Here is a 26,917-nt window from a genome sequence, read left to right on the forward strand (position 1 = left end):
AGTGTGTGGCCTAACAAAGTTAAATTAACCTTACACACTTTTCTTAATCATCCTCAGAGGAGAAGCCATTTAAGACCAATAAGCGCTAAGACAATTTTCATGGGATATTATAGCACCTTCTCATCTATTTTCTGTGCTCAGATCTTACATGAATTTACCTTGATTTTCCTGCAATTCTCTCCATAGACAGGCCTGTAAATCCTTTCTAAGAGTGTTACTGCTCTAGGAAGCTCTGCTGAAAAATCAACGAAATATTATAATCCTCGATACCTAACTAAGAATTGTAGGAATATAAGAAGCTCATAAAGTGGAAGTAGTGCTAAGAGATTAATTTTTCAAACACTAGTAAGTATTATGAGAACAATATCTAATGCCCCCAATTCTGGTCGTGGCATCCATATGCATGTCAAAATTTTCAATACTGAATGTGTAAAATTAGTCTTCCAAGAACATCTATCTGCTTTTAGTACAAGCAGAAGTTGATCAGCCTACAATAATGTATTTGGTCTATATTTAGCTAAAATAGTAAAAAATTGAGCAAAATCTTTGGAGCTGAAATGGCTGTAAGTTTTTCTACTCCTGACTAAGACCACATTTTGCTATAATTTACCCTCTGTTTTCACAGTACTCATTGAAATAGCTACATTTTGGCATAGGACTAGCTCACTAAATGGCATCCCAAATGTCAGCCCAGATAGAAAACAACTCCAAACTCAATAACTGCACTACCTTTTTTTCTGGACCTTACTCAAATATCAAACATGATTTTTCTGAGCCTGGATTTGGATTTCAGATCAGCCATCTAAGATGTGTTTGGATTTACACGTTTTTTAACAGTCCTGACCTAAATGACTGTTTGTGGAAACCAGTATCAACTTGGGAATATAACCCATCTCCGCCCACTCAGAGGTAATTCCAAGTCTAGCAGCAAACAGTCCTTCTCACACAAACTCATGTTTGAATCTGGCCTCCAGCTGAAACAGCTAACATGAAGAACGGTCATAAGGTATCAATATTCCTTGAGAAAGTGACACTTTGTTTCCCACCAAATTAACGAGGACATTCTGGGCAGTCGAGAAAAAAATCTCCATAGTGCTAAAACCTTCTTTTCACCAGCCCACTGTTGGGTTCAGAGCTTCTCTAAGCTCAGAAACCAGGAGAAGGAACAGGAACAGAAACAAGCAAGAGGAAAAGATGGGGCAGGTGAAGAGGTAGAAGGCAGGACAACTGAAAAGAATAAAGACTGTTGCATGTAAATAACACTTATGGAACAAATGTCCACAATTAATGCCAACACACTAACGCTGATGTCACTCCTGAGCTGCGTGAACAATTCTTACAATTCTTTTGTTCTGGGTAGGTTGATTTCAATAAAATATCCAATTACGAACAGATGCAATGCTATGTGGCACCTTGAATATTACCAGCAAACCTCAAAACCACAGCTGACCAAAAATTATTCACTAAGTAGAGAATTACTTCAAATAAAGAGACAAGGCCATGCTGTATGCTGCAGTTATGCATTGAGACTGTCACACAGGCTGTAGAGCACTCCAGATGCAGGTGACATGAACTGTTTTGTATATGATGGTCTCCATAGCATTTCTCTTCTATCATATCATACATGGTAGGGACAACTCTAAACCTGTGGATATTGAGACATTCAAAAAGAGTAGCTGATTTCGTGGAGGATTTACTTACAGTTGTGTGCCAAGCACTGAAGAACCATAGTGGGATCTACAAAGATATAAAGCATTGTACAAGGAATTCAAAAAACAACTAGAACATCTTTCTATCTCTTGTTTGTTTCCAGCCTGAAATAGACAAAATACTACATACCAGGTATGAGCTAAAGTCTGATGTGCCATCTGACCTTCATGCTGTTCTTTCTCTCTTTTCTACCCTTGGCTCTTGTCTGGGGTCATTTCTTTCACATGAGCTTCTCTCTTCCCCTTATCCCCTTCTCAGTTTAGCTGCTTCATAATCAGAACTTCTGTTAATTAAGTTCACATCCCACTGCTGATGTTTCAGTGCCTGAGATGGAGCACAGAAGAGACCAGAGCAGTGCACATTCCAAGCATGCTCTGAACCACTGGAGCAGCAGTAGCAACTGCAGAACATGGGAAGGGAAGACGTGTATCTTCTTAGGACTCTTGGGAAGGTGGAAAAGCAGCAAAAAAAGGTGGCAGAAGCACAGAAAAGGCAGCAACTCTTACCTATTTTTGAAGTAGTGTAAATTAAATAGCCTTAGACTTTAAGCTTTCCACACCTTTAGTGTATATTGATACTGGAATAATCCATCCATAAGTTCACTACCAGTTGTAATTTTTGTGTGTGTGTAACTTTTACAAATTTCTTCAGGATAAATTAGAACAGTGATAAACAATATTTTCATTCCACCTTTAAGTTGACCCAAAACATTTTTCCTAAAATACATTCACTGAAATTCATTTTAATCTCTCCTAGTTATTTTATAGGGTTTTATAAGTATGCTAACATCTATGTGAACACACAAAATACCAAAAATTACTTGAATCTTCTTTCTTTGGTCAAAGAAATAGATGGCTGACCACTTTTGCTGAGGCATCAATGTCATATCCTTGGACATAATTACAAGACCTTGTACACAATCCAATAGCATACTGATCGAAGCTCAAAGATAAATGTGGGTTTAGATTTTCTAAAAAGAAAGGGAGAAATCTGCAGAGTAGCCTAAGTCTTCCAGCCTAAGTTTTGTAAATTTTCAAATTCTTAATGAGCCACAGCACAAATACAGAACAAAACCAGCCCAGCTACTTCCATAGAGAAAAAAATGGAACAATAGGCACAGCTTGTCAGAGCAATCAGGCAAGTCAAGCTTTATGATTTCATCTTCTGCTAGTGCTAAAAAAAAATGCCAGTTCCAAACAACTACTGGTGTTTATTGTTTATTACATTTATTACATTTTCTTCCTTCATTTTGCATGGACCTTCATGTAGAAGCTGGATTGGGTTTGAACTTCTAGGTGTACAATAGTCCCGAAGGAAGGGATTATTTCATTTATCTCAACAAGGTGCTTTTTTGTCATTTGAGATGCTCCACAATATTCCACCTGGTCCCTGGCTGCCAGCCCAGAAAGGCATAGGTCTCCTATGAGTGTTATGAGAGCCCTGGGCAGATTCCTCAGATGCCCTATGGCAGTTCAGATTCCAGTAGATTTAGGCAATTGAACCAAGACCTAGGTGTCTAAGTAATTCCTGAGTACTGAGCTCTCTTCAGGAGAGGTGTAATCCATGCAGTTGATGGAGTCTAAATGCCCTTCCAGTGACCTTCAGGGTGAGCTGGAACTACCCACAGTGTCAGAAATGGGCCTGGTACAGCAATGGTGTTATCTCATGGTTACATGGATGTTCTGCTATCGCTGATGCTGAAAGAACCTTTCAGTGGCTACGTCAGCATTTCAAAAATAAATGGGTAAAAGAGCAGCTCAGGATTAGACTGGAGTTTGGAGACATTTGACCTCTGATATAAGATACAAGTGAGATACTAACTTCTAAAACATTCAAATAAAGAAGGTAAAATTTTTCAAGCAGCACAGATTTTGCAGGTTTTAAAAGTCACATTGAATGGGAAAGAAAGGACATTTAGTGGATTTTGTTCTTCTTTCATACTCCTACATACAACAGAAATCTGAATTATGTTTTTTTTTAATTTACAAATAGTTAGACAGCTAAAAAGATAATTCATTTTGTCCTGCACATAAAGAGATCTTAAAGCAGCCCCTTCTTTTTTCAAGTCCTGCAGTGAGTTAGATGCAGTCTTATAGAGTATTTTGTATCTTATACACTAAATATTGATTCAATTGTTTCACATAGCAGATCAGCCTTAGTTTTCTGAAGCTATGCTCTAATAGAGTAGGCAGATCAGTACAATGTGAGCTATTTCAGAAAGCTGCAGTTCTCAGTTCTCAGTTCTTGACAAATAACCATCATTTTTGTTATTCATACATGCAAATGTATGGAAGTCCCTTCCTTGTAAGCAGCCTGCTGCTGTGCAGATGGATGTGGTTTGCAGTACATGCCGTGGATGAAATATGCACTTAGTCAGGACATCATCATTCCTCCTAGGTGTGCTACTGATTATTACAATATTATGTTCACACACTGTATATCATGCAGCCACTGGTGTCAACATCAGTGTCAGTGCTGCTGTTGTGTTCCCAAGAACAGTTGTATGACTGATTTCCAAAGAGGCTGCTAGAACAATGCTAAACACTTCTGAAAAGTACCACTGTTGAGATTTCTGTGTACTTCACTAATGTCCAGACAGTATGTGAGTTTTTTCTGGTTAAAAAATTTGGAACTCAGCTTGTGTAAAAATCTGCTGCATGTGCCTTATAATATGCAGTCTTCTTTTTTAAGTGCCTGCTACTGAAGAAGGGCTATGAGGGTCCTTATGCTAGGATCATAACAGGGGTTTTACTTAGAATGTAAACGTGGATCCTGAGTTTCTGAAAGGTATGAACCCCATTAGTCTGTCCACTGTAGGATATATGGAAAATACTGGTACATATATCTGAAGTTCCAGTATGGCATAGAGCAATACACAAGTCACTTCTATCCATAGGTTACAGGTAACAGACTGTAACCAGTATTTTCTGGGAAAGGTCCTTTAGTGGAAACCCAGAATAGCCTGAAGCTTAACAAGAAGGGTTGGGTCGTGCAGTGACCAATGCTTGTTCATGGAACTTCTGTGGGATGGTGGAACTTTTCTGAGTGTTTTTCTTCCAGGGCAGTCAAGCTCTTCTCTCAGCTCCCCTCAGAATGCCAGTTATTCTCTGGCTGCTGAGTCCCATGTAACTGGCAGCAACAGCTTCCTTTTTATGGAGGACCAGCTTTCCTAAAGCACAATTGCACTGGAATGTAAATGCCTTCCTGCTGGAATCACTGCTATTTCTTTGTAAATTAAGCTTTTTTTTTTTAGTGTGTTTTCATGTTGGGTGTGTAAATATGTATTTAGGAACCCAACTGAGTGGCCTTTTTTCCTAAGCGATTGCTGACTGCAGATATACCCTTTTTGTACTTTTAGTAAGCTCTACTTCCTGCTGAACTCAGAGATATCTGAGAGGCATAGAGCTCTTTCCAAGTCCTCGAGGCTAGGATTTCTAGTTGCCTACCATAGACTTTCAGAGACCCGCAGCTAATAGGAGGTCTTCAGGAATTATATGGAATCTAGACTGTCTGGACTTGTGTCAGCTAATGAGTTTGTTGCAGCAGCTGATGACAGCTTGAGCACAAGGTTCCTGTCTGGGCAGAACCATGAAGTTTTGTGAAATAGGACCACAGCAGACTCTGCACCTCAAGCGCTCTAAGGGGGTTCTGCAAAGGCAGCAGCGTGAAGACAATCATGCAGAGTTGGACAAGACCTGAGGTTCCCATTAAACCCTTTGCACAAGTGTAAGAAAGAATTAGATCTGTAGTGTTGTTTTCACTGCCTCAATTTGGAAAAATATTTGATTGATGTTTTTGTAATTTAACGGAGAATTGGATAGATTTTTTTTTATTTTTTTTTTAAATTTCCAGAGAAACACAGTTAGATAAAGGAAAGGAAAACATCTACTCTGGATACCAAACCTTGCAAGTAAACCACTACTTTTCAAAAAGTTACCAAACCATGTACCAGGTGAACGCACTGTGCTGTCAAGCACAGCACTTGCATGGAAATGTCTCCTACTAGGGTTTAAAATTTCACTTTTCTGTGCAAATCAGAGTGCTTCAAGTTTCTTTACATAAACATGTTAACATATATATTTACACATATACAAAAAAGCCTGATAATGTTGATTATATGGAAGCTCATCCACTGCTCCTTTGGGTAAGAGGTAATCACAGATTGCCCAGCTAAGGCATCATAACTGCACACGAAGTAATTGCATTTGAAAGCTTCTGCTGCAATTTAACCCAGTCACTACTTTGTTTTTGAAGGATTTGTGAGCTAAAATTATTATAGATGGCAACCAGCCCAGTGGCTCAGCAGCAAAACAAGGTTCTGTCGTGCTGGAGACCCCAGTTCAAGGACAGACAAAGTGTCTTGGGCATCGAGCCAATACACACTAACTGTGTTACAGCAGTGGCAGGGCAGCTTTTTGTGAGAAGGGGCCAGTGAGTAATTCCAATAGTTTAGCTGAAACGTGATGCTACCAGATGTAGAGGCCACCATAGCTTGAACCCTGCCCTCACTGCCACAAAGAAAGGATATTAAATACATACCGATGGGGAGGAAGAGCCTGGAAAATGTGTAGGAAAAATGTGTAGTAAAATCTTTCCTGAGCTCTAATTGCAACTCTGGCTTTCTCTGAAGGATACGTGACTAAAAAAGCGAATGCACTGTTATATTTGCAGATACTTCAGTTAAGTTATAGATCATTAGCTGAGCCTTGGGAAGGTGGCAGTCAGAGACTAGCATGGGGTCTGCATAGGACTGGTTTTAGAAAGCAAGAGAAATGTTCATGTGAGCACAAGGAATTTACCTTGAATATGGATATTGAGGAAAAAAATATTGAAAAAATAATTTTTAAAAATTATACTGAACAAAGCCACGTTTTCAACTTACACCAACAAAGGCAGATGAGAATCTGGCCCATGCACTTGGAAAGGAGGGGAGAGGGTTGACAATATAAAGCTGATACTGTGTCATTTTGATAGATACAAGCAAGTGGAAAAGTTGCAAATTAAAAATATTGTGCTGTTAATGACACTGTACAACCTTTCTCTTCCCTTCAGAACCTCTGACAGACTACATTTTAAAAGAATAGTATGAGTGTTCAGGAACATTAATTTTTTTCTGGTTGTGTTTTGCAGGCTTTGGTATTGATGCAAAAACACATTTGCACTGAAAACAAAAAACCTGTAGAACTGACAGGTGCACTTAAGCAGTTGGAAGCTGTATCAGCCACATTTATTGAATCTGATGAATTGTTTATAAAAATGTAGAGCTGATTTTAATAATTTTCCATTGTTTGTCTTAGATCTCCAAGATGCAGACACTTCTGTGTGGAGTACTAGAACTACATCCCCCTCTTCAAATTCTGCTACTTCTGGGCCTGAAAATGTGTTGAAGAGTAGCACAGAGATGTTCATCAGAAATGTGACAGAACACTTCAGTAAAAATCCCATTGAAAACCTCTACTTTGACTTGAAATCTACAGTAACAGAGAAAGCCTGGATTCCAACAACCACTCTTCAGTACTCTAGCACTACAGAAGAGGTAAGACAGAAGAATTACTGATTTTTATTAAGCCTGCTCCACTCTGTGGAGCCTGATAGCTATTACAAGTGGACGTGTTGTGGGCTTAAAAAACAACAAACCAAAACATGAAAAAAACTAGCTACAGGACTAAGCTTTGTTCTTTTTTTGGTAGGATGCTTTGTTTTGATATTCATGCTGACAGTGTCCTTTGCTAGAATCCTAGCTGCAGAAAAATTCTGCCTCTTATATACAGCCCAATCCTGGTGCACACGTTGCATTGGGAAAAGTTCAAGGGAAATTATCAGGATATGTGAGAAGCAATGGAAAGCTCCCGGATGTGGCAGGACCCGCAGGAGCCTGGGTATCTACTCTCAGTGACTCAGGCTCTGGTATTGTTTGTTGTATGATAAGAGAGTCTAGCTCTAATTACATGCTAAGAATTACAGTATGCTATGACTTTATTTACAGATAATTACATACATTGTTTACAGATCAAAGCAAGAGAAATCCAAGTGCTTTAACTGGCCTCAAAAGGAACCCTGGCCTTGGTCATGGTCAGCTGATCTACTGGGTGATAGGCAGCATGGAAACACACAGACACTTCTTGGTCTTTGCTCTGTCCAACCACAAACTGCTCTGGCAGAGAAGGTGAATGGGGCTGCCAGCCCCAGCTGTAGGAGGAGCACATGGCAGGCCATTTGCTCCAAATCAATTTCCAATCTTTCTTTTCTGCAAGACTCAGTTCAGTAATCTGAGAGCAAATCTGGAACCACCACTGGTAAAATGTGTACAGGCAGTCAGAATTAAAGCATGTAGGACATTATTGGTCACTGTATTACTATTACCACACAGTGGTTTAGAGCTGAAAATCCCTAAATTCCCTGTGCTTGTCATCCAGGAGACCACACTGTACTCAATTTATTGGGGCAGGCAAACAGGTTTCAGTCATTACTGTGTGTTGAAGCGGATAAGACTAAGAAATGTGTTTTATGTTTGGGAAGTTTGTGGGCAGAGTGTCAAGGTCCATAAACTTGATGGTTTATGGATCCCAACATCACTGTTCTGATGCTGATGAGGGGAAGGGACTGAGCCAAAAATGGATGCACTGCATCCCATTCAACAACTGATGCAGCTCTTTTTAAATATGATCTCTCTGGCTCAGTGCATGCAGGCTGAGCTTATTTCCCATGCCCTCTGTTCATTTGCATACCTCCTGCACAGAATACTTGTTCCTTCCAAATGGAAATGTCCTATAAAATCAGGAATTACCCAAACTGCCTCCAGCACTACTATAAAAATCTTGCCAAAGCAAAAGAAATGGCACTGGTTTAATAGAAACTACTGCCTCTTGTGTGTCTACCCCACTTCACCTCCTGAATCACATCATTTGCACTGAGCAAGCTGCTTAAGTCAAAACTTTCAAACCAGAATTCTGATGATAAGCTGTCTAAGCATATCTGTAAAAAAAAAATCAATAATAGCTTTCTCTTGTAGCCTCCAACTGGCTCTGGACATTTGAATCTAGGTATACCAATTTTGACAGACAAACTTAAAATCTTTGGTATCCATCTCTATTTCCCAGTCTTTAGAATGGAGTTTAAAACATTATTTGTCAAACTTCAGGGATGTTTAAAGGATTAACTAGATTTAACAGAGATTTGAAAACACATAGACTAAGTGCTGAGTATTGTTGTGAGGAAGACAATACCTTCTATGAACTGCATTTGCCCAGGCTGGGCCCTCTTGTTTGCAGAAGTAAAACCATGTTGTTATTTGGCTGTGTGCATACCCATTTTGGGGGGGACAATAGCAGCATTTCAATTGAACAAAATGTTTAGTTTAGAGCTGCCTTGGATTTCAAGTAAAACTGCAGCTTGCACTTTGAATCCATGACAAAAGCTGTTCAAAGCCCATTTCCTCTTGATTAGAGAGACAGAGAGGTTGGTGTTAAAAAAAAAAAAAAAGTCAGGAAACCTTGGGAAAGTGTCTGAAAGGGACTTTGGAGCCTGCTATTAGAGACACGTCCGGCAACTCCCAAAACTCACTTCCAGTTCTTTTTTCAGTTTAATTAGTTTCTTGGCTTGCCACACAGGTCAGTAAATGTTAAAGGCTGTGTGACTGCTGATTTACTAAAAGCCCATTTATTCAATACCAGTCTGGAAATATTTACTTGCCTTATGTTGGCTATTCTATATAAATATATTGCTACCAGTGAATGATAGACCCTCATGTTTTATTCCAGTGCTGGCATAGGCATCTGTGTCAGACCTTACCAGTGTAGCAACTTTTGCTGGATAACAAACAGAAGGAAGTCTCAAAACCTGTAATAAACTAGCACTTTCCTACTAATACCAAAAAGTAAAAATTTTATGAATAGCAAGAATAAAAGTAATAAAGTAGGAACTTCTGAATTATGAGCACTTCTGAGAAGCAATAATATCATTTTCCCCCCACAAACTATCTTATACTAGCTAGAAGAGACAAACAGGTATTTATTTCCAAAAGTCTTTAAGTTTTTTTTCTGGTAGGTTCCACTTGTTTTCCTAAGTTTATGTTTGCAGTGTTGACTATGCTTCTTTTTCCTTTTACTTATTACACCTACTTAAACAACCTACATCTAAATATCCAAATTATATCTTCCCTGCAAGTTCAGGTCTTGGATGTTTTAAAAATCCTTAGAATAATGGGAGCTCCTTTTCAAGAAAAGGCAGGTTACCCTGAATGTTTTAATTTTCAGAGAGGGTTTTGAAGCAATCCAAACATCCCAATAGGCCTTCAGATTTGCACCTCTTCAGTGCTGGAAAAGCAATCATACTGTAAAAGTCTCACCTGAAATCATTACAAGACATCTATGTCATTTTAGTCCCAGTTTAGGTCTAAGAAATACTCCTTGTGTTTCACATCAATGATATGATTGTCCCTGTACTAGCTCTTTGGGGTTTGGTTCCTCCTTCTGTCTGAAGTATGTAAAACATCTCTTCCAAGGAAATTTTCTGTGATGGGCTTGAGAATGTCATAATAACCAACACAGATTTATATTGTCACTTAAGACAATGGTCATAAAGTTATTAACTATCCTCAGCTTTTCAAAGTACAGCATAACACTTTCAGTACCATGTCCCTAGGACCAGGCACAGAGCTCCATTAGGACAGATTTTCTGTAGGTGCAGGTAACACCCTTGAATGCTCAGGCTTTTTATTTCAGAAGAAGGAGAGCTAAGGTTTTTCAGATATTTGTATCTTGTTTGACAGGCTGGTGCCAGAAAAGTCCTAGAGCAGCAGCTCCCCAAAAAGGCAGACTAATGTTTGTAAATCTAGAACCTTCTTCTTCCTCAAAGAGGGCAAAAGTGATGCAGAGATGGTGCTGAACTTGCTTGAAGTACTGCTTTTAAAGGTTAAAATCCCACACGCATAATGCAGTACAGAAAGATACAGAAAAATGCATTTTCCTTTAAGAAAGTAAAATGTCCATTTCCTTCTTTTGTGCACCCTCAAATTCACTCCATGGCTGCTATTGTGCGTTCGAGTATCTGAAGATGCAAATGCTTCTGTCTACACTTCTGTCTCCCCACATACAAAGTTACATGCAAGTTTTCAGAGGCTGAAATTTAAACAAGAAGGAAATGGGTATGCAGTACAGAAATTGTAAATTTTCGTTTTGCCAGTAGCCAACTCAGAGTTGCACACAACTTTATTGATGCAGTCTGAAAACAGGGACTTTCTTGCTTTCCATGGTGTGTGTAATTTTAGCTTGGGAGTTATTCAAGGGATGTGGGAAAGAATTGTTTAGAGGACACAAGTTGAAACAGAAAACGGAGATGACTTGGCCACTTCCAGGCAGACTCTGCTGCTGCAGGCGGGAGCTCAGAGTTGGGCTCTGCTGGCCTCCCCTGGATGCAGGGCCTCTGCTTGCAGTGCCACATGGCCAGGGAGAGAACGGCGACCTTGGTGGTCCATGGTTAACCCTTAGAAACATCAGTTTGGGATGCTGGAGTGGTAGGTCACTGACAGCTGAGGCCAAGAGGAGGCTGTGCCAGGAGGGATGGCAGTGAAGGGTGGCAGGTGTGAGCAGAGCAGGCATGTGAGTTGAGGTGGCCGTGGAATGAAGCAAGCGTGAGGCCAAGAGGAGTGGCATGCAGGAGAAGGAGCCGCAGGAGGCAAGGCAGGCAAGAGGCAAGGTGGGAATGAAGCAAGACCGGCTGCGAGGTGGGGCAGAGGCAAGAAGAGATTGTGAGGCGATGCAGCCATGAGACAAGGCAAGGCAGCGCCGAGTGAGGCGCAGCCAGCGTGAGGCAGGAGTGCCGCCCTCCAACAGCGGCACCGCAAAAGGGCCCCGTGCGCCGCGGGAGCGCTTGGCAAGACAAGACACGGGAAAACCGACTTGAGGAGGAAGCAGCGGGGGAGGAAGGGAGCTGGGGTGGGAGAGGAGCTGGGAGGAAGGTGGGATCCTTAAGGAGAGAGGGGCGGCACCCCGGGGCCGGTCGCCGGCCCGGTGGGCGGCAGGTCCCGGCTCGCCGAGCTTCGCCCCCCGCAGCGAGACGCGAGGAAATCGCCTCTTGATTGCGGAAGTCGGCGGGAAGGGCTCGGGGAGAGTCAGCCCGGGTCAGAATGGCAGCGTGGGAAGCGGCGGCCGCCTCCCCCGCCTCCTCCGCTCCTCCTCAGCCGCGGGCGGGCAGCCCCCCCAGCCCAGGCCGGTGTGAGGGAGGCGGCTCGGCGGCCGGGGCTGCCCCGAGCGCATGCAGCAGGCGGGCGGCCCGGCACAGGGCTCGGAGCCCGGCGGGGAGCGGGGGCCCCCGGGGCCCGCCGCCGCCACTTGGCTTCTTCGGATCCCCCAGCCCCGCCGTCCCTTCCCCTTTTCCCCTCCCCGCGAGGGTTTTTGGGGTTAAAAACTGTCGGCGATGCTGAGCTATGGAGCGGGATTCGCCCTGTGGACGGCGCTGGCCCTGACCAAGGTGAGCGGTCCGGAGGAGGGGGGCGGTGTAGGGTCGCCCCTCGCAGGTCGCAGGCGAGCCTGGGGGACAGGGGCAGTTCGCCCCGCATCGGCACTCGTGGGGACGGGGCTGGGGGCCGAGCCCGGGGTACTGGCGGGTCTCTCAGCGCTGTCCCGCTCTCCGCAGGCCGCGCCGGGGCCGCCGGCGGGATGCAGCGCCAACCTGACGGAACGGAGCGTCGCCGGGCAGAGCGTTCGGCTGCGCTGGGGCGCCGCGGGCCGCGTCTGCAACTTTAGCCTGAGCGGGCACTCCGAGGACGGGGACGCGGCGGGCTGCCAGCCCGAGCCCGAGGGCAACGGCACCTACGGCTGCACCCTGCGGGACCTGCAGGCCGGGACCTGGTACCACCTGCGCGTCGAGCCGCTCGCCGGCGGCGAGGCTCTCAACATCTCCCTGCAGACAGGTACGGGCACGGGCGCGGCAGGTGCGCGGGGAGGGACGCCGGGCTGTTCCTTCCCTCCCCTTGCTTCGGCCGGCTCCAGCAGGAGGAGGAGAGCCATGCATTTACAGCTACTGCCAGCTGACATTGTTTGCCGAACGTAGCTGCCCTGCGCTTGAGTTCTCTTTAGCCCACTACCAGAAGTAACTACTGCAGACAGTTAACCCAGCAGGCTTGAAAGAAGAAGGTGCTGCGAAGATACTAAGTCAAATTTTTTTTTTTTTTTTTGTAGTAGCCCATTGCATCCTTTGTGCTCATGCAACATATTGTTGTCATAGTTCCTCAATTGAAGTTTATTTACTGTGCTTAAAATACATTCTATTTAATTGAAGGTAAGCCTTCTCTAAGGACAACTTACTGTTTCAGCCCAATTCCATGCTTTTATTCTGTCGAACCAGAGTCTAAAAGTCAGAAAGTAAGGCTGAAACTTCCTTGTTATTTGTTTTCCTTGGGTATTACCAGTGAGGTGTTACAGTTGTGTGCAGAGCAGGTACAGTGACACATCCATGACTGGCTGTCAAAGTGGTCCAGCAGCCTGACAGAGGGCTGCCAAGGAAAGCACCCTTTCTGCATTTGTGTTTGTCTGGGTGTGTGAACAGTTCAGCTGTGAAGCAATGGACAACATAGAACGACGGCACAACTGGCCTCTTTCTACCTGTATTTGTGCTTTTTTGAGGATGATAAAATAGAATATTGTTCAACCTCTTAAAGGCAGTAGTTCAAGACACAAAACAAATACCTCTCTGATTTTCTCCTCAGGTGTTAGTTCTAGAGAGGTACTTAATATTAGTATTGAAGATTATAGCAGCTGAACACTTCACAATTACCTGTTCAGAGGTGTCGCTTTCTGTCAGAGCCTTTTTCCTGCATTAATCATACAAATGCACTAGATACTCTCCATCAATTTGCTGTGGTAACTCAAAAAAAATCCATTGACATTGGTGTCATAGTTATACACTAAACACAAGTCATGTCAGTTGGTAAAAAAGAGTAATAATTTCTATGCAGACAGTGATTTAAATTTGTTGTGCATCATGCTGATTGTTTTTAATATTGATATTGATGACTTGTAATGTGAAAATTGAAATAATAGATCAGACATTATCAAAGAGACAGGTATAAATCGCCATCATTTCTGTATAGTAAAGTTCTATTGAACACTTGCATAGACGTAGAGAAGATACCACTTAAGAGCACATTTTGATTAATGCATAACCATTACCACAGAAGCTTGTACACGCCATTTATGACTTTTTTATTACTAATTACAGTTTTCAAGGCTGTAAGATGAAAGTGTTTGGAAGCAGCTGATCATTAGAGTCATGTTATGTAGCTGACATCAAAGTTAAAAGTCTGATTAAAGTTTAAGTTGAGATACTTAAAATTGGTATACCATAACTGAAGTGGGATTTACATTTGGATTTTGGGTAGCGGAGATCAAAAGCATGAAATAAGAATAGAGGAGCCATGAATGTGTCCTGCAGAGAGCTACTCAGATTGCCCTATGGTTCCTTGCTTTCCTTGAGTTGAATTGCTTGATGGTATTCAAAATACACAACTAGCCCCAAAATTTGTCTTTTGTTTTTTTCTTAAGAATTTTTATAAATTATGCCTGTGAACAACCCATGTTGTATTGTTCATACTAAGCTTTTCAATGCAGAATGAGGAAGTATCATTCCTCTTATGTTTCCACCAGGGGCAGCATTTTGAACTTGTTTCATGGAAGCTCTTTTTCACCTGTTCCTTTGTAACTTGATGACAGTAGTTTTAGTTAATATCTACAGAGCCTGAGTGTCTATAGGCATGCATTCCTGGAAATTGTCTGGTGAATATGGAAGTATAAGCAGTCTTTCCAGCCATATTGTAAACAAAACTTCCACCAATTTCAATGCAGTGGAACTGAGTTATCATGGGCCATCTAAAACCATGATGTCTGACCTTGGTGCTCAGTGAGGTTCCCTTCCTGAGCTCTTTTTCTAAGGAAGATGGGCTAAGCTGTCCGTTGAAGGAGCTTTCTCTACTGGCTATCAAAGGAGGCTAGGTTAGACCAGGAACCTGAAGTGTAGTTGGCTGAAGTGAAAGGAATCCTATCTCATATGTTTTATTTTTGCAAAATGATGTTTGAACACCTGAGTCATCTTGATACAATAAATACACATGAGAAAGTGCAAGAAAGTTGCAGGTTTGTTTAAATACCTAGCTCAGAAACTAGTTCTAAAATAAGTCATCCAAAATGATGGAAAATCCAGTCACATATCCACTTCATAAGCCGTGTATGGCTTATGGAAACACACACAGTGGGGACATTTGTGCTATTTTGGTAGAATAGGAAAGAAGGAGAAAGCTGATAACACCATTTATTAGCTCTGAGCTACAGATAAATTTTCCACTGCAAAACTGAAATTACAGATATTAGTAGGCACAAGTCTGCATATTTACTTCATATCAATATTTACAATTTGTTGGGGTTTTTCTAAGATATAGATATATAGTTATATATACATAAAGCAGCACATAAAACCATACAACTAGTCAGCATGCTGCTGACATTGTAAAGCTGGGATACGTACCTTTCAGTCCTTTCGTGTTATATTCTTTTCTTTTTCAGTAAAACTTTTTCTGTGATTAAGAAATTATGTATGGCAAAAGACAGTAGGATTTTGCCTTTCCTGATTTCATGTAAGATACATTTAAAATTCTCAAATGTCCAAATATCTGTGCACCAGTATAACTATATTTCAATTAATGACTAGGTCTAGTTAAAAACAGTAGTATATGAATAGATCCTAAATTACAGTTAAGTTTATTAATTTCAATTCTGAATTGGAATTCAGATTTGAGATACTGTCCTAGAAAGCCACAAAAAACAATTTGGCAATTGCTCCACTTTCTACTATGTCTTCTAAAATAGACTTATAAATGCCATTTTCAAAATCGTTGTCTACAAAAATATTGCAGTGCTATATTTTGTTACTGCCTAATCCAAGCCTCCTGTTCTGAGAAAACTAACAGGTTAATAAAAATTTGTTAGAAAATCCATTAAATATTTGAATGAAAAAGAAGATAGAATTTCATCTTTTAAGACTCAGACTGTTAGAGTGTTTTTTCGTTGTAATATGTAACTCTCTAAATGCCAGAAGTGTATGTGTTCACTCCTGTAAACTTCAAATTATTTGGGGCAAATTTGATTTATTAGCCATCTGTAGGAATGACATATGACATGGCTTTAACTATAGTCTGTATAATCCTATCATCTGTAATCATGTAATGGTTATAATCATAATTTCAAAGTCAGAGCTCAAGAAGAAAATAAATAACCATGTTTTAAGATTCTCTAAGTTGCATATATCCCAAATAAATGGATACTTGTGCTTAGTAAAGACAATTAAATCAACCCTCTTTACTTAATCTTCAGAAAAGTCCTTGTGAAGCAGATTACTGTTTTATGAAGAGGGAAAGCCAGGGAAAAAAATGGATGATATGGTAGGAAGATGACTGAGACTGGCAGGAATTCCCTGTTACTAAGTCCTGGGCTCATACCTCCCAGTTGTTGGTTTTTTTCTCCTGCGTAAGGCAGGTGTGTTTCTGTGCTTACAGGCTGTATCTGGTAGTCATGCCACTGGAGTTTGACATAGCCATATCTGTAAATTGGATCTGCAGCAGCTGTGTACACAAAACATATCCTCTTCCCCAAAAGTGAAAATGGAGTTGCAATATAATTCAAAGACCATTAAGTCTTCTGAAAGATGCCTTTGTAGACCAGGGGACATTAATTTGTATAGTGTCAAATGGTATAAAAATATCTTGATTAAAATATTTTATTTCTGTGATATATCAGTGTTGTATCACTGCCAACAGAGACTTGTATAACAATGTAAATGGTTTTTTAAGTGTTTGTTTCCATCCAGGGCTCTTTCAGCCCAGGCACTTCCCAGTCTCATTGTTCCTTTGTTCTAGCGGATGTACAAAGCACTGAGTGTTTTGTTTTCTGGAGCAGATAGATTAGATAAAGTCTGAATTTCTGAACTTCACCTTCTAGGCACGCAACTTTCTTCTTTGCTCATGCACCTTAGAAGACAGATTACCCAGGACAGTATAAGTTCTTCTAAAAGTGCAGATATCTTCTTTTGTCAAATTTTGGCAGATAATACAGATGACAAGGGCAATTACTTTTGCAGGACTAAAGAGCAGTTGACCTTATCCTAACTTAGTCAGAAAGAGGGTTAAACTTCTTGACAGTTATCTTGACTGTTCTCTCAATGTCAGTCAAATTGAAACTTTTTCAGTTGGCTGTGCATCTGACCATATATAGTGCTGGAATTTATTTCTGACTTTCAAAGTCTGACCTTTCAGATTAGAACAATTGCCTTCAAGGAACAAGATTATACCCCCACTATTCACTTTTGCCAACATAATAGGCTTTAGTGGCTTAGTATATATTATAGGTGGAGCTGGTAGTCAAGCCTATTGTTAAGATTTCCTGACACTTTTCATTAAAACGTCATGTTTCAGTTGCTGTAACTAGATGAAGTTTTAACTGTTTGGCCTGAAGTTTGATGTGCTTGATCTTTGAATTGATTTTTAATATTACTTTTTTCTTTTTCAGATTTAAGCAGATTTAGTTTGGCCTTTAAGAAAGGTCAAGAAAAGATAGTTAATTTTATTGATTGATTTTGTAAATCAATTTGTTTAATTTTCATCTCTTTTTTTGAAGAGGTCTAACATCTCTGTGGTCCAAACAAAGAATTTGAGTTTAAGCAGTGACATGGGTACAAAGGGATACAGTATTTTTCAGAGTCACAGAAAGGTTGAGGTTGGAGGGGACCTCTGGAAGTCATCTGTTTCAAGTCCCCGGCCCAAGCAGGGCCAGCTAAATCTGGTTGCCCAGGACCATGTCCAGTCAGTTTTTGAATGTTTCCGAGGAAGGAGATGCTTCCTTGACATTCCTAATGTATTTGATTGACAAAGTATACTACCAAAACTTGGCTCTGTTCTGTTCTCAGCAGAGCTTTGTAGGAAGTGAATAAACCTTCCACACCACCCCGAATTTAAAGAAAAAGCAGCTTCAGGTATCCTAAGGCCCCCCTACTTATGTATTTGTAGGCAGGGGATAGAATCAACTTCATCCTTTCAGCTTTTACATTGCATTTTTAAATTATGTGATTGACACATTTTTGTCTCCTTTGTTCAGGGAACCAAGCAGCAATGACTGCATTGGAAAAAGTTTTGTTCTTCTTTGTGTTTGAGGTACTGTTCACATAGAGACTACAGTTCTCAGCCTGGATGCACCTTACACTCCTGGTCTGATGTTAGAAAAGAGTAGCATAGAGTATACTCTTGTGATAGGCAAATTTATTCCTAAATTGTTGGGAAACTTTTAATGTCTCAGCTTATGAAGGCTTGATATCACTGCTTTGGGTTGTTTCATGGTACCTTCAATAAGCATTTGCTTAACCTTATTGGAAGACATAAACGTCAATACCTTAGTACATCAACATCAATGTAATACATTTTGTGTGGGTTGCCTGAAGTCTTGAGTGATGAAATACACTTGGAGAATAAAAGCAACCAGATTATTTAGGTTTGGTCAGTTTGCCTTTCCTTTAGAGTGTATCTTATTTCACAGGTGATTATACTGGAGAGCTTCTTAATAAATAGCATAATGAATGTTGAGAGTTTCAGAGAAGTAATCCCAATATTAGTTCCTTAAGCTATATCCAATGTACTGTTAGGGTTTTTTTAAATTTATATGAATGGTACTGCAACAGAGTAGAAGCATATTCTATCAGAATCTGTTTGAAATCATTGGAGCTAATACTAAAATCAAAAGATCATTGCCCTTAAATTTGTATAAATGCTCATGCCCATAACTGACACAGTGTTTAGGGTGAGTGCTAGGAAGTGAAAGGTGTTGCTGCCACCTCTAAAGCTACATTACACTGAGGCAGTGAGTATAATTTGCTGGGTTTATGTGTTTGCTGTCTTTTATTAAAGTTGTTACAGTTTTACTGTCAACAAATTTCCAGGCTTGAAATATACATCCACAGTGGAAGTGTTTTGCTATGTGTATGTCTGTGTGAGTATGTACAAATACATAAAAGTAATTCTGCTAAGTTCTTGCTTGTAGACTGGCTTCAATGCACACTGTTTATAAATTGAAAGAAAACTTTTTGAAAAGTATTGGCAGGATGCTGAAGCTAAAGGGAGAATTTTGGAAGTTTTTTTTGTGCTGCTGTTAAATTTCTGACAATCCAAAAGTCAGAAATGGTTTATGTTCCCTGTTTTGTTTTTTTTTTCCTAAATGCAGATCCCTTGCCACCATCTCATTTGGAAATTAATAAGGAAAAAACTACATTCACAAGCTTCCAGGTTCAATGGGATCCTTCCTCAGGAAAGGTGGACATGTACAAGCTAGTATTACTTGATCGTGATAAGAAAAAGATACAAGAAGTCTCCATACCAGGAAGAACTTCAAAAACAGAAAATACATTTTCCAGTCTCATTCCTGGGAATAAATACAGCATTGTCCTCAGTGCCATTGCTGGAAGTAAGACTACCCCAGAACTTCGCATAAGTGGATCCACTGGTAGGACTTCTTTGTCTGTGGTTCATCTAAGTAAAAACACTTACAATATTCTGCACTTCTGCATTTTGAAATTAGCAAATGGGTATAATTCTTCTACGTGGATATTTATTTATTTATTTATTTATTTATTTATTTATGTAAGTATCTATTGATTATAAGTAAAAATAAAATATGAATGACGTAAGGAATTGTTTTCTAAGAATAGAGTGTAATTTTTATTGTGTATTTGGGGTTGGGTATTCAGTAACCCTAAAAAAGAAACCCAACATATTCCAAGAGTACATAGATTCTAAATTGCAGCAATCATAGAGATAACCATTGGGCCTTAAGCATATGTTCTTTTTATACCAACAGTGCCATCTCCTGTGAAAAATATTCAAGTCAGTGTCAAGACAGACACTATCCACATATCGTGGTCTTCTGGCTCTGGACATGTGGATCATTACAGGCTGCTGTTACTGGATAATCATGAAACAGTTCATGAGATTCACCAGGAAGGTTCTCTGACCTCCTACACCTTTTCAGGACTTACGGCAGGCCACCTGTATAACCTCTCTATCATAACCCAGGCTGCAGGATTGGAGAGCAGCAGTTTTCAAACAGTCAGGACAGGTATGATTTCAGAATTCATCACAGCAAAACAAGAAGCTAAGGCCATACACTAATAGTATTATAGGACATATTTCAGAAAAATAAGTGATTTGTGTTCCAAGTTAGGGATACCATAAGCTTATTTAGTTCCCTAAGTTACCACTGCAGCAAACTTAGAGGCTAAAATGAAAGTAGAAAAAGCGTGAAAGGGAAGTGGAAAAAATGTAAAGTAGGTTAAGAACTTTATAATTAAGTGGTGGTTTGCGTTATTTGGGGGTTTTGTTTGCCTAGTTGGTTGGTTTGATATGGGGTTTTGTGGATTGTTAGGATTTTTTTCTTTTCACAAAGAAATATTGATTCACAGAACTAGAGTTTTAGAATTTTTTTTTTCAGGCTGGAGTTCTGTGGTCGTAGAGATAATGATAAGATGACATCCTACTAGAGTACAATGGTTAAAACACTTACATCAGCAAAAAAAGGTCATGCCTTCATTCTCCTTAATTTCTGGGAAGAGTAAGATGCGATTTCTTCTACAGAAATCTTATCATGTAAACATAATGTAATATTAAGTGAAAATATTGTCATGTCTAGGATGCACAGATGAGTGCTGTTGTCTGGGCTGTTCTGGGGATTATACTAATTTAATTCTGTTTCTTCAGAAATTTTTATTTCTTTTTGTTTCAGGGTGAAAAAATTTTAAATCTCACAGGTATTCTTAGAGCATAAAAGCATTCAATATAGCTTGCAGCATGGTCCTACATTTCAGTACCTGCTGTGCCCCGGGCCTGAGAAATTAAGATATTGGAGGTGTCTATGCTTTTCTTTTGGTGGAGCATTTGAATAAAGGAGTCTCATTCAAATCCCTTTTACACTGGTGTAAATCAGGCATAGCGGCAGTAATGCTGTAATATTCACCAAAATGTTTGCAGGCATCTCTTGTTCTTAGGAGCATGTGCATGATCTGGTTTATGGTAAAAATGATGGCTATGAGTAGAGAAACAGCTGAAACATTTTCTGTTCCATGAGAAAAGAGTGGGCGCCATAAGACGTGTCTTTCTCAGAAGTACAATGTCTTACACAGGGCAGCTGTGTTGCACTGAGACCAGACTTTACTCTTTCACTATTCAGGCAAAATCATTCATACTCCATTTCATATTAATATTCGAAATCAAAACTTAACTATGGGAGTTTGGGAGGCAGCAGGTCTTAAAAGTTTTGTGGTTGGATGTATTTTATCTCATTCTTACTTTCTTTTTTTAGCCCCAGCCGAAGTCTTAGATTTGACGGTGACTAATGATGGCAGCTTAGATGCTTTAAAAGTTAAGTGGAGAAAACCTTCAGGAAACCTCAATTTCTATAATATCACTCTGTCTCATCTTGGAGCAGTTAAAGAAGTCAAAACTGTGCAGCCACCAGCCACAGAGACGCATTTTGACAAGCTAACTCCAGGACGTCTTTATCAGGTTACTGCCCGCACAATCAGTGGTGAACTGTTCACTGATCGGATGGCAACTGGCAGGACATGTAAGTCTTCTGCTTCAGTAAGAACATTGCAACTAATGCTATTTTTGCCTACACTGGCCTTATAGCAAATCATTGTAAGAGACAAAATTATTTGGATTCCAGGCAAAATGAGATTAAGAGCACAATGTTTCAGGAATACCCCTGTTGATTCTGGCAACAGTTAATCTGACAGCCAAAAGCAGCTCCAGTGTATCTTGAGAGCAGGCAACCCTCATGAATTTTTATTGGTCCTTATAGTTGAGTGAGTCGGTTACAAAACTGTTGTGTACTACTGGATTTCTGACTAACTTTGTTATCTTGAATTCAGCTCAGCATACTACATAAACTGAGTTACATTATGGGCAAGTGTCCATGTAGTCAAATTATTGACAGTTCTTAAAGTAGTTTTGCAAGGTCTAGTCATATTCCTTCTTCCAGACACAAATCTACAAAGTGGAAAAGATTACATCTCAGATTTCTTTGCTATAAACAGCATGCATTAAAAAAGGCATGTGGCAGCTGGGATAGAGTTGAGTTATGAAGTTTTTATCTTCTTTCAGAAGTAATAATTTTCTTTCAGGTATCTTTTGTATGAGTTCTGAACATGAAAATCTGGTGTAATTCTCCCACAGCATTAGTGGCTGTAGAGGTGTGTTGTCTTTTCCATACCAGCCTAGCCTGAGAAAAATTTAGATGGTAAAAAATGTCTAACCCAGTGAAGAATGCATCATAAATTTCTAATAGACTCAGAGCCAAAAGGTAGAAAATGTGTGTGTAAGAGAACAGAGTACTTACTTTAGAAAATACTTATTTTCTACAACTAAACATCTCACATGAAATGATACCCCATTCTCAGTGCAGACTGGAAGAGCCGTTGAAGCCTTTCACATCCAGGAATTACAAAGCTGGACTGGTTTATATGCATGTCTGTTTTTTTAGTTTAGCCTACCATTGATGTCCTTTAAGATTACCATTTCAATCTGAAGGGAGAACTTCATGCCCTCACTCAACACCACTGATCCCCAGCTTTGTGACCTAGACCCAATGCTTTCAAAGTTGGGGATTAGAAGTCCTGTTTCCAAGGTTGCTGATGATATGCGATTCCTTCCTTTACCACAGACATCGAGAGCTTTGCAATCACTTCAGCAGAAGCTCTGTGGAGTAAAGACAGTCTGTAAATCTAGGTTATCAGGTCTAGAGATGCTGAAGGGATTAGACTCTTAGGGTCTCTCTGTAACTCAGAGAAAGACAGGTACCCAAGAATATAGTACACACATTGCTGTTTATTGAGAGGGTGCCTACAGCAGCAGAACCAGCCAAGAAGTGTGGTGAGAAATATGAACATCTCAGAGATTGAAACTTCGTGCCATTGAGGTGTGATGATGTCCAGCCAGCCTGACAAGGCTGAACTCTATCTGTTATAATGTAAGTTCATCTGTGCTTTCTAACAATACACTGTGTGCTTTTATCCACTCACTCAGAAATTGTAACACATTTCCCATATTCACTGGCATATGAGAGTTCTAGGTTTGATATCCAGCTATGCCTATGGGAAGTGAAGCTGGTGAGTATTTCGTGATGCTGGTCGAGGGGTTTCTATCCTGTGCTAGATACTGAGCAATTAAATATTAACTAGGCTAGATAAAGCATAAGAACATGATGCTAACCTTGTAGTTTACATTTAATACTTGTGGATGGTCTCAGGGCTACAATGCTCATCTCTGAGTATGTTAATACAAAGCTTACAGGTATCCTGTCCTAAGGGCCTGTACCTGTCTTCTAATCTCTGCTTGGTCTAGTTAATATTTAATTATTCCTCGAAAATCAGAAAAGCTTTGGTGGTCCACTGTGACCTGGAGTGAGGAGTATAGGGTGAGGAGGTTAGGCGTGTAAAATCATGATCCTTGAAGTCCCTGAAGGACAGGAGGGAGTGGGTGCTTTAATGGACCACTGTCTTAGCCTTGGTATTATAGAGCTGGGAGGAATTAGGGCATGCAAAGTGGAAGAAGCTGTTGCTGTGAAAGAAGACTTTATGCTTTGCATTTCTCCTGCTGATACCTGAACTGGGCCAATAGAGATTGAAGTTTCAACCTTTGCAACAAGATAACTCATGTTGCTCTAGCTGGTTCAAGCACTTGTATAATGGCTGTGCTGAAGAACAGGTTTTACCAGTACGTGTGTCTCACCAGGAATACCCCACTTCAGAATTGCTTTTTCGCGTTCTAATTCTCCAGTTCCCCAGAAAGTTTTGGAGCTGCAGGCGAGTGCTGGCGGCTGGCCGCGGTCTCTGCGAGTGACCTGGGTGCCCCCTGCAGGAGACTGGGAGAGGTACCACCTGCTGCTGTGGAACCGCTCAGCCCTGGTGCTCAACGCCACCCTGCAGAAGGACAGCACCGAGTACCTCGTCCGTGATGCGGGCCTCATCCCCGGGAGGGAGTACGGTGTGGAGGTCATTGTGGAGAGCGGCCGTTTGCAGAGCAAGACGAGCTGCACGGGGAGAACAGGTCAGCATGCTCATCCAGGCACTGTGAGAGTGAAAAGTGTTCAGCTCTGTGAACAATGAAAGGGTACTTGGGAATCCACAAATTAATGTCACTATTAATTACACTAGAAAGAAGCTCCCTTGTATACTACAGAAATAATTTTAGCAGTTCTGTGAAAACTTTTGGGATTACTTTTATAGTAAATGTTTTGTTAGTGAAAGCTATGTGAACTATATCACTATTCTGCTACGACTCAGGTGTTGCATTACATGTTCATGTTTCACTGCTATATTTTGTAGCTGATTGCAAGGCACCCTATAAAGATCTTAAAGAAAGCACTAAAGGCCTTCCTGTATTGTTCATCAGTATGTTTCCTGTTAATATTCCTTTGTAAGGAATATTAACCATATAGCTAAGATGTATCTTAGTATGGTTGTCCTATAACATCCCAGTTCTTGTTTTTGTGCTCCATAAAGAAAATGGGTTAGTCTGTTCAAGTCTGTGTTTCCAAAATAAATCCATATGCACTACAGGGACATGAGTGGAATTTTTTTGCAGTTTGTTAGTTAAAGACACATCTGATTTACTTCAAACTCAAAAAATAATTCCTACATAATTGTTAGAATTCCTGCTCAGTGAATGCAGAATAAGTGCAATTCAGAGGAAAGGATGACTTGGAGTAGGAATAACAGGCCAGGCTCAAGTCTAACCCTTATCTCACTGAAGAATGTGAGCTAGGACAGAGCCATTCTACTTTATCTTCACCCTTCCTGGGGCCTACCTTTTCTACCATAGTCTTACCTCTCATTAATTTTGTTGATTTTGCACAACAGCAAGACCAATAGAAGCTACAGAACTGAAGCTTTCTCTGACTTGTAGCAAACTTGGTCAGAGCAAGATACATTCTCATCTTCCTTACTTTGACATATGTTGCAAGTAATTTAAGTTTATGGTGTTACTTTTAATTGACTCAGCTAAGCAAGCAATGGTTCTTTCCAACTTAAGTGATTCTGTGATTAGAACATTAAATAATACCTAGCAGGGGGTATATAATGACTGTGTTTGACCCACAGAGAAGTGCATTATGTGTCTGTTATGAAGTATAGGTGTTAGGCCCTGTCATGACTCAGTTTTCTCTTACATTAACCCACAGACTTGGAAAGTATGTTCCAAATGTGACAGGGACAAAATCAGATCAGGGACTATATTAGGCAAGACTTGCTTGCTGGGTGTTCAGGCACTCACGCACACGAACACACAAAGGAATTCACTGATTGAATTCTTCCTTTTTATGCCACTCTAAGTTTGAAACGTCTCCCAGCTTGACTGAGGTATAAACCAATGCAAAATCAATGTCACTCTGACCCTATCATTTGCATCCTTGTTTGCTAGAAATACATTAGTGCAGATCTGATTTATTGTACATAAGTCTTATATCCTTGTTCAGCACCCAGAGTTCAAGAGGAAGTTCATTGACTTCCCTGCATTTCCATTTGCACTAAAATATATATCCTGATGTAAGTTTAAACCTAAGCATTACAGCCATAGTGCATTGCTGAAGTCTGCGGCTAACAGTCTTTTACTGGAAGAGGGGCACAAATACTAGATTTGTGAGATTGGCTTCCTAGAGAAAGGTAAAGAATCTTCTCTTGATTACAGATTCTCTGTTGCTGTTACATTTCTGTCTTACAGAACACATGTGTTATAACAGCTTGAGATAGTTCATGTGTGCTCACTACACAGTCCTGTTCTTGTTGTGATATCTGTGTGCTTTTCCAGCTCCAGAGCCTGTTCTCCAGCTACGTGTGAAGCATGCTAATGAATCTTCACTTAGTGTCATGTGGATGACCCCTGTTGCAGAATGGGACAGCTATGTCGTTTCCCTGGGACACAGTTCTCTCCCTATTGTAAAAAAAATACTTGCAAAAGAAGCTAAGGAATTCACTTTCACTGACTTGATACCTGGAAGGAAATATACAGCTACCATCACTACCATTAGTGGGACTTTAAGCAACTGGACTTCAGTAGAAGGAAGAACAGGTATCATCTTGTCAAACTGTTTTAATCTTTACTTCTGTTAATTTTTTTTTTTTTGCTTTGTAGTGACCTGAATTAACTCAGTGTCTAAATCTCAAAAGTCTTCATCTTATGTTTGTTTCCTCAGTAAAAAAGTTACATGTCTGAGTCTCTCGTTTCTGACTGTCAGTTATCTTGTAGTATTTATTTAAGATTTTTGGAAAATAGATGTGTCATTCCTGGCAAAACAATTTTCTGAATTATTGTATCACATCTAATCAATCTACATTAGCACAGAATTCCATATAAGAAGAACCATTTTTACTGTGTATTTTCAGGATGGTCACTTCCTTGATACAAACCATTCATCATCTGGGAAAAGGAGAAACATCACCACACAGGAAAATGTTACTTTAGGGGGAACATTCCAAGGTTGACAGACACAAAACATATGTGACCATGAGGATGTGTTTTGAATCTTTTTGCTCTTCTGATTCCAGAATATGTATTTGTTACTGAGGATGATGACTGTGTCACAAGGAAAGTCCCATTCTCACCCCACTGCAGGCTGCTAATTTTGTGCACATGTGCAAGTTTTAAACCATACCGGTTTACTCTGCTTAAGCACTGACTTAAGTATTCTCCAGTGCAAGAAAAGTTTTAAAATGTAGCTCTGGCCTTGCACAGCGCAGGGAAAAGCTAGCTGATTGTGTTTGAATCTAAGCATGACTATGGTTGATGGTGGTCCTTACTTAAATTTTTTAATTTTTTCCAAGGTGTGAGAAGTTTAGCTTATACTTTCATTTTTCTGTTATTAGATAGCTGGAATTTCATTTCCATCTGGCTTACACCCCTTTAGGGGACCTATTCGGGCATAAAGGTCCCACTTCACCAGTATAAGTCAATGCTTGAAAACACATCAGGCACTGATTGTGTGTCAATACTACATTCAAAGTGAGTTATAAAGAACAAACATAATTTAGCTTGAACATAGGTTTTAATAAGTGTTTCAAACCTCTGAATCTTCCTTGCAGCAGGACAGCTAACTAGGCTTGAAAAATATTGATGTAAATACGACAG

The 26,917-nt window shown here is 40.3% G+C and overlaps 1 protein-coding gene across 4 annotated transcripts in view; it reads left to right on the forward strand.

Annotated features, from left to right (window-relative positions):
• Positions 1–26,917, forward strand: part of PTPRB (protein tyrosine phosphatase receptor type B) — a 60,277-nt gene that overhangs the window by 3,029 nt on the left and 30,331 nt on the right. For 3 of the 4 annotated variants that reach the window (XM_056512232.1, XM_056512240.1, XM_056512249.1), the window contains exons 3-9: positions 7,008–7,246; positions 12,346–12,622; positions 18,966–19,244; positions 19,599–19,856; positions 21,096–21,359; positions 23,573–23,842; positions 25,601–25,861. In XM_056512232.1, the coding sequence (XP_056368207.1) occupies positions 7,008–7,246; positions 12,346–12,622; positions 18,966–19,244; positions 19,599–19,856; positions 21,096–21,359; positions 23,573–23,842; positions 25,601–25,861 (1,848 nt within the window). Of the gene's footprint in view, positions 1–7,007; positions 7,247–11,849; positions 12,181–12,345; positions 12,623–18,965; positions 19,245–19,598; positions 19,857–21,095; positions 21,360–23,572; positions 23,843–25,600; positions 25,862–26,917 lie in introns of those variants that run through there. The other variant, XM_056512257.1, reaches the window with a different exon arrangement.

This window comes from Oenanthe melanoleuca, chromosome 1A (assembly GCF_029582105.1).
Source record: "Oenanthe melanoleuca isolate GR-GAL-2019-014 chromosome 1A, OMel1.0, whole genome shotgun sequence".
Lineage (NCBI taxonomy): Eukaryota > Metazoa > Chordata > Aves > Passeriformes > Muscicapidae > Oenanthe > Oenanthe melanoleuca.